Here is a 15,846-nt window from a genome sequence, read left to right on the forward strand (position 1 = left end):
TGCCTACCACTGAGGAAAGGGCGCAAGAAAACTAGAGAGGAGATAATGAAAGCTTGTTAGCTCTCTTCTGTGTGTGTATAGTGTATAGTACCTGTTCTAGAAAGAAAATGTAGTCAGTGGCACTAATTCAGATCTTACGTACTCTGTGACAGCAGCGTTTATGAGTTACGTGAGAAAAATCTCAGCAATGTAACTGTTATTGGCAGCTGTTGCCAGCAGAGAGGTTAAACGGCAGGTTTTACCTGAACAACAAGACCTGCGTGCGAGCTTTAAAGCTTTCCCACACATCACTGGGAGACTACTAGGAAACTGAACTTCAATTACTGCCAAAAAAAAAGAAAATGCTTCAAAGAGTCGTTATTTGAATCTTCAAGTGTTCTACTGACATTTAGGTTTGAAAATCCCCTCCTCATATCAGTTTTCTCTTAACTCTGCGGCGTCTTCTCGCGCTCCACCAGCCTCGCGCATCAAAGTAACCGGGATAGGCGCGAGAAAAAAAAAACGCCTTCCGGCCAGTCCTTTCAAAGTAAACTCCAAACCGATTGTCCGTCTTTTAACTGTTGTAGATGCCTTGCCAGTCTAAAATCTACGAAACATATGTCAGTCCCGTCTGAATGATGATGACGATAAAGCCGTTTAGACCCCCAAATCACGGACTTTTATACATCCTTTAATTATACCTTTAAAAATTAAAGATGTCATTTTAAAGATGACAAATTAAAAACGCCGAAAATCCCGGTGTGAAATTTAATTTACAATTTAATGCACAATTGTAACGGCGAATATGTAAAGCTATCTCATATTCACGTAATATGACATTTGTGCTTTTATTTTGGTAACTTTCTATGTGACCGGAAGTGAATGATGTAACGGTAAACAACTTGATGTGCAAAAGAGACGGAAGAAAACGGAAAACTAATGCTAACGGAGAAAAGGGAGAGAAGAATATAGTTAAATTGTACAAAAACGAATGGTTCTAGCTACAGTCGACAGGGGAACAAGGTTTGTAATGTATATGATTTAATTTGAGCAATCTGAAATGCATAATATGTATTATATAGTTTAATAGAAAACGGTTAGACCAGCGTAATGAGCGGTTAAGATGCTGTTACATGAATAATATGTTAATTGTTTTATTTGTTTGTCTAGCTCTTACGTTGGTTCGTTGTCTGATACACGGCAAGGAATAATAAAGGTCATTCAACAACCATCAGTTCTGGCCTTCTCAGTTCGACTGGATGCTACAACAATATTTAAACATTGCAATTTAAACGCATTAAGAATTTCATTCAGAAGAAGAAATAAAACACAGTGACAAAAACTCTTGTGAAACTATGAACTTTTATTGAAAAGTTCATACTATCTAAAAACATTTTTCAATCAGTCATAATACATAATTCTAGTAAACTACCACTAAATACTACCTTCCAAAACTTTTTCCATTGCCACCATGTACATATAAAAAGTGGCTTTTAGTTCACTTTTACATTAACTGCGCAGAATGGTGCCTTAGTTCAGGCTTAAAAGGCGGTTTGTTTTAATGCAAATCATTTTCTGTGTTAACATAAATCTTGCGGTTTGTGTTTGCAAGTATGTATTGCACATGTACAAGTGCTGTAGAAAAAAAAAGTTAATAAAAGTTTAAAAAGCACACACTGCAAATATATACAAATGTAAAAAGCAAATATTCTGCATGAAAAGACAATAGTGTGTGATGCAGGAAACCTTCTGAGGTAACCACTTCTACGGCATCTTACCAGAAAACAGACATTTTCATGCAAAACAACTCGAAAAATATCAGACATGGCTTATTATTGCAGATATCTGGATCATCTGGACAGGTTATTTTCATCTGCATAAATTTAAAAAAAAAAAGTCCAGATCGGCTTATATGAATAGTCTTGGCAGCAAATGCCACTTTGCTTGCTTGTTTTTTTTTTTGTTTGTTTTGTTCTTCATTTCATTGTGTCAGATGGGTGTAGCAGTGAGTCACGGGAAAAACAAAAAAGCAGGGGGAGTGATCCATGAAACGCCACAGTACCTGTAAACGGAGACAGAAAACATCATAAGGAAAGACAGAAAATAAGACATGCAAAACTGCACATGACAGGCTTTCATCTTATCATAGTTGTTTTTAAAGTGGTTTGAATTTTAAAATACATAAACCATTCCTTACTTTGAATTTTTGTACTTTTCTCTGATGCCCTGTAGTGGGCGACTCTCTGCGCTGGCGTATAGCTTGTACAGGTGAGTCAGGCAGGGAGAAATGTCAGCCATCGTGTATCCGCTAAAAGCCACTAAAGAATCGGGCTAAAGCAGAAAAACACAGGTTAAAAGTCACATTTTTTTCCTAATTTCTTAAGAAATTTCAATAAAATTAGATTAACCAAATAAAATATTAAACTTACCCATAAAGACGTATTTATGGTGTAGGAAGCTAGGCAGTAGGCTGCAGCAGCAACCATAGATGGGCTGTACTGTAGAAATGGATCCATTTCCAGCAGGCTTAACTCCGCCACATACTAGAAAGCAGAAATAAAAAAAAAAATACAATAAATAAAAATAGAAAATCATATCCATATTCCTTAAAGGCATTTGGCCTGACTATTGTTAAATGGTTCAATTTACTCACCAGGGCCAGGTTTTTGGTGTTGGCACAGACAGACTGGATGGCCATGAAAAGGTGAAGGAACGAGTTTATGGTGGGTGCCGCCAAGTTGAAGCCCAGCACACTTAGAAATGCTTGCTCCATCCGAAGCAGCTGTTTCTTAGTGTAGGTGTTGTCTGTGATGGTCACAAATTGGTCGAGTTTAGGAGGTGACTTCTCCTCATATTTTCTAAAAAAAAAAAAAAGTAGCAGATCAGATGGCATGTTATATGTAAGGTTGACTATTAGCACAGACTATTAGCAAAAAAGAAAAGGGAAAAAAAAGCATTGATCATTAGAAACAAACAGTGACTTACGCAGCAATCACCAAGGCAGCCGTGCCAACCAGCTGCAGCTTGCCTCGTTTCACATTTCCGATGAGGGAGAGAAATCGGTCCAAGTAATTGATAGCAAGATGAAGAGTTTCAGCTTGAAGTTGGAATTCCTGCGCCACCTCAGCCATCCAGTCCACCAGAACGACGCGCATATCATCCGTGATCTCTGGGTGTCTTTCTAAATACTTTGGCCTTGGCCTGAATGCAATCTGCAATCAGAAGCCAAAACATTATATAGTGAACTAAAGAACAACAAGTCACAATTACATTGCAATAAGGTTGAAAGAAATTATGGAGGTCACTGGGCAAATAAATAAATAAAAATAACCAAACATACAAACAAAAAAATTCAAACCTCATTATTCCTCAAGTGCTGGTGAATATCTCTGGCATACTCCACACAAAAAACCTCCTCAGATTCAGAAGGCGTAGAAGCATCCTGGCGTGGACCTATAAAAGTAAAAAGTAATGAGCATTAAGGAAAGAGGAAAAAACAACAAGTTTTCTTGGTAGATTCTTTTTTAATCTGTCATACTCACTTGAACTCAGCTCCAGCATGATTACCATATCTTCATTGTGCAGGGCATTGGTTTCCTCATCTTGGTAATTACGGTGTCCGACAACTTCTTCGCCAGAAGCCGCAAGGACAACTTCGCAAGCCTCTTCCACGTACACATCAAAGCTGGAGCTGGAAGGGCAGCCCAGACAGTTGAGTTGAGAGCTTTCTGAGGTTGAGCTGTGTCTGGAAAACTGGCCACCCTGAAAATGATAATAACCCAACATGATGGCCTTGGTTCCTTAAAAAGAAGAGAGCTGGATTTCTTGCGTGATGTTTCCCTTCTCCTCCACGAGTCTTGTTCAGTTTTGAAATAACAGAGGAGAGAACTTCCAGATATATAAACCCCCAGTGGGACTTGGTCCTGAGAGTCGCTGACCTACTATTGGGTCGACACATGAGTGAAGGTATGAAAAAGGGGTGTTGATCATTACTGAGAATGGGGACAAAGGGTGAAGCCTCTATCTACCATTGTCCCATTCATCATCGTTTGATTTGTTAAAATTATCTGAGGCAACTTGATTGGCAGCTGAAACTCCTGAGAAAGCTTCCCAAGTCGTCAACCACCACCCGTTTTCAACGATGGTCGTTCACAGTGGACAAAGGCAAGGCAAGGCAAGGCAAGTTTATTTGTATAGCACAATTCAACAACAAGGTGATTCAAAGTGCTTTACAGAGACATTAGAAACAAGAACAAATAAAAAGCATGATTTAAAATTGATTAAAACAAGCAAATAAACTAACTAACTAATTAACAAACAAACAAACAAACAAACAACAGTATATAAAATCAAAACAGATAAAATCAGAACAGTAGATAAAATCAGTAGTTAAATGTAAGTTTTGAAATTTAAGCTTAAAGTGTGGATTTGGTGCTTTATTCAAATGCAGCTGAGAACAGGTGAGTCTTCAACCTGGATTTAAATAAACTGAGTGTTTCAGCTGATCTGAGGCTTTCTGGGAGTTTGTTCCAGATATAAGGAGCATAAAAGCTGAATGCAGCTTCTCCGTGTCTGGTTCTGACTCTGGGAACTGATAAAAGACCGGATCCAGATGACCTGAGGGATCTGGATGGTTCATACTGGGTCAGGAGGTCATTGATGTATTTTGGTCCTAAACCATTCAGAGCTTTATAGGCCAGCATCAGAACTTTAAAGCCTATCCTCTGACGGACAGGCAGCCAGTGTAAAGACCTCAGAGCTGGACTGATGTGGTCCACTTTTTTGGTCTTAGTGAGGACTCGAGCAGCAGAGTTCTGAATGAGCTGTAGTTGTCTGACTGATTTTTTAGGTAGACCTGTAAAGATGCTGTTACAGTAATCAAGCCTACTAAAGATGAATGCATGGACTAGTTTTTCCAGGTCCTGTTGAGACATCAGATCTTTTATCCTTGATATATTCTTGAGGTGATAGTAAGCTGACTTTGTTATTGTCTTAATGTGTTTTTCTAAGTTTAGGTCTGCATCCATCACTACACCCAAATTTCTCGCCTGGTTTGTGGTTTTTAGATGTATAGATTGAAGTTCTCTGGTGACCTGTAATCGTTTTTCTTTGGCGCCAAAGACTAAGGCCTCCTTTACACCTTTCTCAAACCGTCTGTTTTCTCAGTCCAGACATTGTGAACATTAGCGAGAGTTTCCTTTCTCCTTTGATCAATCTAGTGGAGTCTTGTGTTGCACTGGCACTGATCAAAGCTTTTATTCATGCAGTGCTTAACAAATTTATCCGACCAACTCCTAGTGTAAGGTTTATTACTCATCCACCCTAAATCAGCAGTATTGATAATAACCAAAAACACTTTTCTAATTCATTTCTAGTCTTAATTTTTATTTTTATTTCATTTTAACCTTTTGCTTCAAGTCAAATGTTTCAGTCTTAGTTTTAGTTGTTAGTTGTTAGTAATTCACTTTATTATGGTGGGCACATACCAGAGACAAGATTTAAGGACATCAGTAAATACATTACAATAACGACCCATTACCTTTTGAAAGCAGTTGACACAGTCATCCACAGTCTCAATAAACACAACTATCAAAGCCTCATGAGGCAATTTCTGATAAAAAAAAAAAAAACACTATTTATTATTATTTATTTTATTTAGTTTTCCAAGTTCACAAAGTAATTTAACTTTTTTTCAAAGGTCTGCTTTTTAGTTTTTTGTGTCTAGTTTTAATTTTCAGTTTAGATTTAACAACCTTGGTTTCTGTAATATTAATCTACCAATACGCATAAGCTCTTTAATCAGAATGACAATTTTAAGTATAAAATATAATTATTACTGTTATTTTGGTGAACAGTTCATTTTCAATTTTACTGTTTTACAAAAAAGCAGGAAAATGATGTGATTACGAAGCCAAACTAAAATTATTTACTTGCATTCCTGAACAGAAAAATCCATTTTAGATGTTAAATCTTATGCTTGATTAATTGCTGGCTTCTCAGACAAGACCAGTATGTTGGTAAATACAGTAATTGCTAGTTTTAAAAAGGTTTTGAGGTATTTCTAAAATATTTAATTTTTCTTGTTTTTATGGTGTAATAAATTTGCTGTACCTGGCTCATGTGACAATAGTAGCTCAGTGACCTTCGGGATGACATCCAATGGCACAATCTCCATTAGAGGTTGAATATCAAATGAAGAAGCCTCTTAAATGAAAGCTGAAACATTTACTTTGTCCTAGATGACTGAGAACCAACATAGACAAGCTAACATGATTGTCACGTTAACAGCGGTGGGGAGTGTTTTTTCTCTGTCACCTACCTGGCTGAGGGATCGACCTCGCAGTTCATTTTCTGACAAGACTCCGAGCACCGTCCGCTGTTTGGACCTCTGCAGTGTATCTACTCTGGCTGAGGGTGCCATATTTTCTTTGCTGGCTCGACTGCGTTGACTTTTGCTAAAGTTCATCTTTAAACAAAGACATTGGAAAAGAACAAGTAAAAAATATGCTTTTTTTTATCCAGAAAGATTATAATGATTATCAGGTCTCTGTCAATTTCCTGTATACATTGGCAAACACAGCAAGCAAGTATGAAGACTTTACTTTCAGAGTAAAAATGCTTTAAAGCAGTATAGCAGCCAAACAGGATTGCAAGTGACTGATTTTAAGTTAGAGAAATGTTGGAAAACACATTACAGGTTTCGCAGCGCTAAAGTGGATGAAGTTGTTTGTTTTTTATAATAAAACTATCACATAGAAAATATCATATAAGGGAGATCAACTACAGTTTTAGTCAGAAGTTTATACGCATTCATCATGTGCATCAAAGTCATGGTCACTTTGGGCTTTTAATTATCACTTTCAACTGCTCTTTTAACAGGGTGCAATATTTGTACAGCATCTTTAATAGCTTTCTATAATTCTCACAGGCTCAAAAGTACACACACAGGCTTTAAAATATACATACACACCCCACTAACCTATGGTATAAGTTTCTCTTTGGTTAAATGTCTCTTAGCATGTTGTGGCTCAACCACATGCTTTTGGTAGCCATCAACGAGTTTCTGGCATAATTCTGGGTAGATCTCTTCTTGACAGAATTGGTAGGGTTCATATTTAAACTAGGGTGGACATGTGTCACAGATTATCAGTCGTGTTGAGGTCAGGGCTTTGGGAAGGCCATTCCAGAAGCTTAATTTTAGCCTGCTTTATCCATTACAAAACCAGTTTTGTGTTTGGGATCACAGTTCACACCCGACTGTGTCCAAGCTTCAGCCATCTAACTGTTGTTTTGATGTGAAGTTGATGAATTACATATCATTATTCCTTACTACATTTACTCGTCATTGAGGCCAAATAGCTTAATCTTTGTCTATGATTATGTGGATAAGCTCGAGTCGTTAGCCAACACCCGTTTTGAACGATGGTCGTTCACAGATGGGGGCTTTGGTTTCCTTTACTGCTTTCTCAAACCGTCTGTCTTCTCTGGCCCAGAATGTAAACCCTGCCAAGAGTGTCCTTCCCTCTTTGAGTCATGATCAACATAGCCAAGTCTTTTTCTGATGAGATGACGTGCCTCTGGAGTGTAACGATTAAAGCTTTTATTCCTATATTGCTTAACAAATTTATCAGACCCCCTCCCAATGTAAGGGTTGTTCCTAAACCCCTCTGGCCATAAAACATTTCTCCAACAGGAATTTGGGTCATCCATGTATGCACTTGCAAATTTCAGATGAGCACGAAGGTGAAAGTTTGTGTCTTCTTCCAGACTTCAGGCACATCTGAATAACTTGTACTTATATAGTCTAGTTTGAATTGATGATCTTGGAATCTGCAGGTTTCTAGAAATTGTTTAGCGACGTTCCCAACTTCTGTAACTCTACGATTCTCCTTCTTAGATCTTCACTGAGTTTCTTAGACGTCCCTATTGTTCTGAGCATTGGTCAATCCAATGAGTGCTGTCAAACAAATCTTTTTTGTCCTGGCAAATGAAAATAACAGTTGTAGTCGACCATAATCACTAATAATGAGTTAACACTCCTTGGCCTTTTCAAGACTTTGTACAACTTTTTGACCACTTATAAAAAGATTTAAGTGAATGCATGTATTTGAGCCCGTATGTATAATTGTGACCCTGTGTGGATTAGAGAAAAGTCAATTCAAACTTCTGACCACAGCTGAATGTCCTTTTAGTTTCTCCAATGTAGAATATAGTTACTGTTTGTGTCCCTGCTGGCATCATGGGTGGAATTTCTATATAAAATTTGTACTGTTCCCTTTTTAAAGCTCTACTGATTCTAGTTTGTCACAGATTTCCAGCTCATTTTGACTCCAATCACTCTCCACCTCCTGTTTTTCTAAAAACAGGAGATGGAGCATGTATGGCAGGGATGATGCTCAGTGTTGTGCTGCGTATACTATAATTAAAACTGCTTTTACTGAAACTGTTTGGTTGAAGATGGCAAAACCCAAAATTAGCAGGGCATTCATGTCATTGATAAGTAAATGTAAACTTCTAACCACAACTGTAGCTATCAAATACAAGAGGCAGGGACCGGTGAAGCTACGTGAAAAAAAAAAATGCATGGATTGATCAGTTTACTATTACTAAAAACTGCTGGTATTAAATGAGTTAAACAACTAAAAGTTGAAAAGTGAATCTTTCAGCTCTGCAAGTAAAAATACACAAAAAAAATGGTAAAAGAGAGAAAAGTCATAGGTCATCTTAAATCTACACCAACTGAGGTCATAGCAACAAAAAAACTGTTTGCAAAAGTGTTACACCGTGTATTCCTGAGCATGTCCTTTTTCAATACTACAGTGAGAGAGAATGGGTTTGTAACTCTTACAAATGACATCTTGATGTCATTTTTACTCACTTTGGCAAGGACTGCCTAAAGCTAGTGCGTGAGTAAGATGGCGGATCACAGGAACCGAGATTCAGTCGCGGATTGCAGAAAAATTACGAGTCTAAATCTATAAATGAAATCCTCTGTTAAGGGTCTCCAAGCTTCAAAAATCATAGAGTCACCTGCTAAACAAACAGGTGAGACAGTTTTGTTTTGTTTTTACCATTAATGTACTAAAAATCAGAGGAAAAGCAGATCCAATAAAGACTTTGAGATAAGTAAACTCTTCAAAATGTATCTGAATTTAAAGTATGAGATCAGGCAGTAAAGGAAATTTGATCTACTTTTGATCTAATAATCAGAAGTTGTGTGTCACAAACATCAACACACTATGTAGACAAATATGGCATAAACATGGGCGTGCCATAAGTTCCCCAGTTTCACCTAGAATGTCTACTTTGCATATGGAGGAAGTGAAAGAAGGGGTCTATTATCCTGTTCTGAAATACCACTGAGCCATATAAATATATCAGGACACAGTTCGCTAATTACATTAACTCATGGTCATTGATTAGTGGTCATGACAACTGTATACAGTCATAAAACTGAACTCACAGCCCATCGTTAGTCAGTGCATGCGCTGTTTAGAAGGGTGGGAAAACCTGGAGTCAGCTAAGACTGAAGAAGTCATTCGGATGAGTGGTGAAAAGTTTCTCCCACTGAAAATGCGACGCCCAGATGAACAGAATCAACTTTCTGTGACTTCAGAAGCATAATCCACCATTATGATGTTAAAAAGTATAAAAGTTCCCATTCACTAAGCGTGTGAACACAGTGTCTTTTCAGTAATTCTATTTTTTAAAAAGGCATGTTTTTAATCTTTCAGTAAGGAAAGATTAGTATGCATTGTTTTCATATTTTCTAAAAATGAAATAAAGAATCATTTACAGTGGTGTGAAAAGTCTTGAGCCACCCTTCCTTTCTTTATATTTTAGAAAAATTTAAAAAAAGAAGGTTTTTTGGAGGACAGATTTATTGAAATGTGCAAACATACATGCAAATGCAGGATACATTTCAAAATTTTCGACTGAAAATTCTTCGCCAAAAAAAGCAGTTAGAATAAATTATGATGTTTTTGTGTCGGCCTTTTTAAGTATGATATTAAAAATTGTTTATTTGCTAAGTTGTTGTAGATGCAACATTGATATATTATTTTTAAGCTTTAATCATTCGTGTCAGTGTTAAGTGCCTTATCAAACAAACAAATAAATAAAAGAAACCCGAAGAAAACAAAAATATTACTCGGACCGGACAGAAAATGGGTGGGAAAAAAAACACTGTGAAAGCTCTTTAGAAAGCCTGGAGAGCTACTGCTCAAGACCACTTAAAAAATACAAGACAGTCTGGATCATTGGAGGAAAAATATCCAGGAATCAGGGGTGACTCCGGACCTGCACGGCACTATGAATATTCCCGGTGCAATTATGGTCTCACATTGCCATGGTTACTAAAAATTAGCAGAAGGAATCAGTCAGAAAAAAATCAAGGAAAACAGGATGTTGCACTGTGAAAACACAGTGCATCACCCCGATGTATCACAGACCACTGCCAGCTCATGGTTACATGTACTTTTTAGTGTATTTGTTCCTAACTGTAAACTCACCATGATCAGGATCAGTGCAGTTAGCAGTTTAGCGTTTCAGCGTCACCACCACCGACCAAGTCGGACAATCGACAGCTGCCCCTGACTTGGTTGTTAATAATCTGTACCAACAGCGCCCTCTGGATCTCTTCGCGTGACTTGAAGCAGGTTTCTGGGTGTAGCAGGGTTTTTTTTACTTTCTTTCGGCGATGTTTGCCTCGAAAATCAGCTATTTCCTCCTGAGTCTCTGTCCAATCACGTGGCAGAACGCAACCGCCGACGGTCAACGTCACATGGGTTACTGGATTTATCCGCTCAATATTTTCCCGTGATTGATTAGTTTTATTTGAACTCTTCACAACTTCGACTCTACATATTATAGATCAATCTTAACTGATGCCCTGAGGCGAGAAAAATGAGTTGTGTTCGGTCAGTGTGTTTTATTAAATCTACAGGTGCTGCAGGGGCTGTAGGAGAATTATTGAACAGGAAGGCTGCCTGCATGTATAAGTTATTAATACTCTTCGCCATACTCCACATATAAATAGTCTTTGCCAAAAAAGGGAAAAGAAGAAAAAGAAAAGATTATTTCTGTGAATCGTAGAGGACTTTATCATTTTATAACATGCTGAAAAAACTGCTTGACAGAGAATCTCACTTGGCCTTTTTCCCTCTTCTGCTTTATGAATAATGTTAAATATTATTTTTAAATTCACTTTCTTACCATATTCGTCATCTATAAAGTTGTGGGTGTTACAAAAATATACACACTGATTAACCCTAACTTTTGTAAAGTTTTGAGTACAAAATCTATTTACCTACTTTTATTTTCACAACTATAAATATAAATATTATATTATATTATAAATAATATTAACGTTGTGTCTTCTCTCACTCACGTGCTAAAACATGGGAAACCTGGTAATGGATGGAGGAACAATGTGACAGCAGAAAGTAAAGATGACATTTATCTGGGTCACTGTTTAAATCTGCTGACTCCATCAAGCAGCATTTGGTGAAACACCTGAAGCTGTACAGGCCTGATTACACAACCATGTGTGGTCAGAAGTTTACTTTCAGTCATCATGGACATGGATGTCATAGCAATTTGTGGGATTTTGATGATTTCTTTCAATTTCTCAATCAGATGCTTTTAGAAGCCATCATAAGGAGATGTAGGACTGTAGGACTGGATTCTCTCATACATCACATCAATGCACATGCACTCTAATAATAATAACATGATGTACCTCATTACTATACCTCAGTAACCTGTTTACTCCACTGTAAACTGTTACTTTGCACACTGTTTATTTGCACAGTTTTTTATAATTTCTTCAATTTGTTTATTGCACATTTTATTTTAAAATGTAACTTTCATTCTTAGTTCAAACTTTACTTCTTAGGTTAAATTCTTAATTTATTCTTTACATATTATTCTTTACAAGCTTACTTCAATGTTTTGTTTTGTTTTATCTATTATGCAACTCTTATATCCGTTTTCCTGTAAATGTTTCCTGTAGTTTTATGGTCGGGCATTGCAGAGCAACAAGCATTTCACTGCATGTCGTACTGTGTATGATTGTGAATGTGACAAATAAAATTTGAAATGTGAAATTTGAACTTTCATGGCAGAATTGACTGAGTTCATTTAAATGGGTTGATTTTCTGGCACTGAGCCATCTTTTAAGCTGTAGTCAATAAAGATCCATAAGTAGAAGACAAGTTATCATGTTAAAAGACTTTTGTAGAACCTTCAGCACCACGTCTTGATGCAGGCTCAATCATGCAGGTAAGGAAGTCACAGAAAGTTGATTTTGTTCATCTTGATGTAGCGTTTTCAGTGGGAGAAATGTTTCCTTACTCAGGTTTCCTGAAGGCTTCCCCAAACCTATAAACAGTACCTCTGCACAATGACTGAAACTAGCACCTCTGGTGAACAATGGGCTGTGAGGTCAGTTCTTTGATCATTAATATGCAAATTGTCATGACCATTGATCAACAGCCACTGATCAAAGACAAGCAGCGATGCAAATAATATCTTTTACATTTTTAAGATGACACATTGTCGGAGTCACAACTGATCCATTATTAGATAACTACACCAAAAAAACAAAAACAAACAAGCAGAAAACAAAGCGGAAACATTCATATCCAAACATTAAAATGTATTCCAAGAAGCTATAAATTGCTAGAAGCTAAAAAATACCTTTATGTAATGTGCCCCTGAACAGGGAGTTTCCATGTACATAAGTATAAACACAAAAATGTGTAGTCAGTGGATTCACAGAGAATGAATTATCTTTATTGAAGCCTGTGTGTGTTTTGCCTGAGAAAAATGAGTGCACATTTTGTGTAGTCCATCAGGTGGCAGGCTTTCTCTTCAGTCATGGTGCAAGGAAATAATAATAATAAGATTTGAATAAAATTCTAAGCATATGACACTGTGACCCTGTTAAATTTAATTTAGCAAAAAAGCCCTGAACTTTTGCCCACTCGGGAAAGGAGGTGATGCAAATTGAGGAAATGTTCAGCTAATTAAAATTCCAAAGTGTCTCAAAGTCTATGTCTTTCTTTGGCAACAGACCTTGTGGAATAATCTTGAGTTGTTGTTTTTATTAGTGTTATTTAGTCACAGCAGGAACTACAGGTATAGAGGTATTTAGGAAGCAGTCATGCTGCTGCTGAGTTTAGAAATTCCCACTTTTAGCCTTTCGGTCACAAGGATGCTTCTTTAGCCTCGAGTCAATCATTGCTCTTAATATGTTCTGACACTAGTATTTGATGTAAGGGTCCTTCGCTTGTAGCCGACTGTGCCTTTTTATGGGCACATTACCAAACCTTCCACCTTTAAACAGAGTCCACAGTGTCTCAAAACGACCCTTTTTAGACATGTTTTCCTCACACATATAACAATATATTCATGTATTTAAAATTCATGTTTGATGATTTGGATTTAAACAGTGTTTTCATGCCACAGCAGAGGAAGGAGCATCTTTCTTCCACTGTTATTGGTCATTTTTAAACTCAGCTGTGTATTCTTTTCCTCCAAAGTAATGTAATGTAAATTGATACGTTAAAATTTGAATCATCCGTCATCTGTTGAATCAGTGTGTGGGAGAAACAAACACAAACAGGAGGATGTTACGTCGAGGGAGAGCAGTAATTTTCTTTCTAACAGGAAAAATGCTTTTGGAACTTTGTTCTACCAAAGACCTGATAATATATCCTTGCCTATTTTATACAGTAGGCATGGGGGATAAGGTTTCCTGATGTGGTTATTTTCTTCTGTTAAAATAAAATCAATATCTGCACAGGCACCAGCTCATGGGACACAAAGTCTGTCCGTCTTCCTCTGTTTTCTTAATCTCTCATTCTCATTTCCGTTCATTCCCTAAGCAGATGCAGATTGCCCGTGACAGATAGCATAGGGCTGGTACCATTTCATTAGTGGGATGCATTGCCAGTGAAAGGCTTGGATGCATCAGATGTGCTGGGGGTTTGAGCAGGACAGTCCAGGAGACACCAAGCTGAGGACGAGTTTCATATCTCTAGGAGGCCTTTGGTCCAGAGGTGTTACAGTGCTGAGAGGGACCAGAGCTGAGACTGTCTCCCATCCTGAGCACAGAAAAGTTCAAAAATAGAAGCAAGGATGATGAAAGTTGCCACTAACTTGAAGGATAAGGAGATGAAAAGGCATCCCCAATCTGCTGAGGATTATTCTTGCTGGACAGATATTTTCAAATTCACTGGTTTTTGCAAGAAGAAAAAAGATTTAATTGGTCATGAATGTATCATCAGAGTCCAGTGAATCATCCCAGTGATGGCACATTTAGAGGATGGCAAACTGGAATGTAGTCAGATATATCTTCTTACAGTTGCCTTTTACCTTTTGTCATTTTCATGCTACAGCTGCTCAAAGAAGAGGAAATATTATGTAGCTAACCTACACTGGCAGCTCAGCCTGATTAAGCTTATCCCAATCCCTATTCCCACAAGCCCATGGTATGGCGTTGTCTCTGCAGCCTATCTGCACACGCAAACACCACACAGAAGAGGTCTTTAACTCTAGCATTGCTTTGTTAGTTGCTGCCAACACAGGCCTCGTGTGGGGTTGAAAACTGATCAGCAGCAGTGACTGGCTCTTAAAGAAGGCAATCAGTGCTTTAATAAGCACATTTTCAAATCAGAGAACTCCAAAGAGGACAAATCATCTGTGCCAAACTGAAGAAAACTGCAGGACAGAGTCTAAGTGCTCGCAGGAGATGCCAACAACCTACATTAAATATGATGACTACAATCTTCCTCCCTTGTCTCTTAACTAAAGGTCATATTGTTTCCCACCGTCCACCCACTCTATTTATTGTTTACTTATAAGCTGTCATGTAGATTTAAGGACTTTTTAATCAGGGATATGATGCGGAAGCTTGGTGCCAGTCTGATTCATTAAGAGGTCCATCACTGCAGTAAACCAGAGGCATGAAAGGAAAATTAGCACAGAGAGCAGGGGTGTGCTATTGTCTGTTTCTTATAATGGCAGGATAATTATGTTGCTTAAATCAGGATGCCGTATAACACACACACACACACAGGCTGTTCAGTTTATAACCCCAGGGCTACACTTTATATCACGGCGTGCCACAATAACAAACCTTTGACAAAAACTTTGTTTACTGCTTTTTTCTTCTTTTTTTTCCCTTTTCATTAATTAAAAAAATGAGAGGAAAACATAAAGGAGGAGAGAGCAGAACAGAAAACAAAGTCAACCACTTGATATTCACAGCAAAGACAAAACGATTCAGTAATCACGCTGAAAGACAAAGTGCCGCGTTTTGTCCTTGTATCCCCAGTACCTTCTGCGGACTGCTCGTACATCAAATATCTCCCAGTCAGAGCTGTGGGACATATGAATTATGAATGTCTGAGTAAGAGACTAAGGGCTTCTATTTTTTTTTTTTTTTTTTTTGCAATTTAAGGGCCTCAAATCTTTTGGTGCAGTAAATTATTCATATATTCAAATGAATCTGACTTTGAGGATGTTTTTCTTTCTTCTCCTCTTTCATGAATTTAGAGTGTACCCTGCAGAAGGAGAGCGCCAAAAAATTGCAAAGTGCTATTAATGGTGAAGTTTGGAGTAGGATGGTGCCTCGGTCGGCTGTCGGACTTTTGAGCTTACGCTTGTGCTCTTGTGGTCGAGCTGCCCGCACTGCTAGGGGGTGGTTTGAGACAGCCCCAGTATCACATTGCTATCTCTCATTGTTATTCTGGACAAGTGCTCGCCTATCAGGCTTCTGTCCTCTGTGTGTGTGTGCGTGGACATGTGGGTGTGTCACTGATACGCCTCAGTATGTTCGTTCTGCTCCACGCTCTCAGATCT

At 37.8% G+C, this 15,846-nt stretch overlaps 1 protein-coding gene across 2 annotated transcripts; it reads right to left on the reverse strand.

The window, feature by feature from the left end:
* Positions 1-1,989: 1,989 nt before the first annotated feature.
* On the reverse strand, positions 1,990-6,451 carry ccna1 (cyclin A1). Of its 2 annotated transcripts, none has more exons than XM_085363834.1 (8): positions 6,299-6,451; positions 3,516-3,741; positions 3,338-3,426; positions 2,965-3,191; positions 2,633-2,837; positions 2,409-2,522; positions 2,177-2,310; positions 1,990-2,041 (listed from the first exon to the last, which is right to left on the reverse strand). In XM_085363834.1, exons 1-8 carry the CDS (start codon positions 6,443-6,445, stop codon positions 1,990-1,992), a joined length of 1,194 nt encoding a protein of 397 aa, XP_085219960.1. In that variant the 5' UTR covers positions 6,446-6,451. The 2 variants fall into 2 exon arrangements, with proteins under 2 accessions (XP_085219960.1, XP_085219959.1); XM_085363833.1 differs by having other exon boundaries at positions 3,338-3,432; positions 3,522-3,741; positions 6,299-6,445.
* Positions 6,452-15,846: the final 9,395 nt, after the last annotated feature.

This window comes from Diplotaxodon limnothrissa, linkage group LG10 (genome assembly GCF_057381915.1).
Source record: "Diplotaxodon limnothrissa isolate DT_005_m linkage group LG10, D_limnothrissa_male_GT1.1, whole genome shotgun sequence".
Taxonomy (NCBI): domain Eukaryota; kingdom Metazoa; phylum Chordata; class Actinopteri; order Cichliformes; family Cichlidae; genus Diplotaxodon; species Diplotaxodon limnothrissa.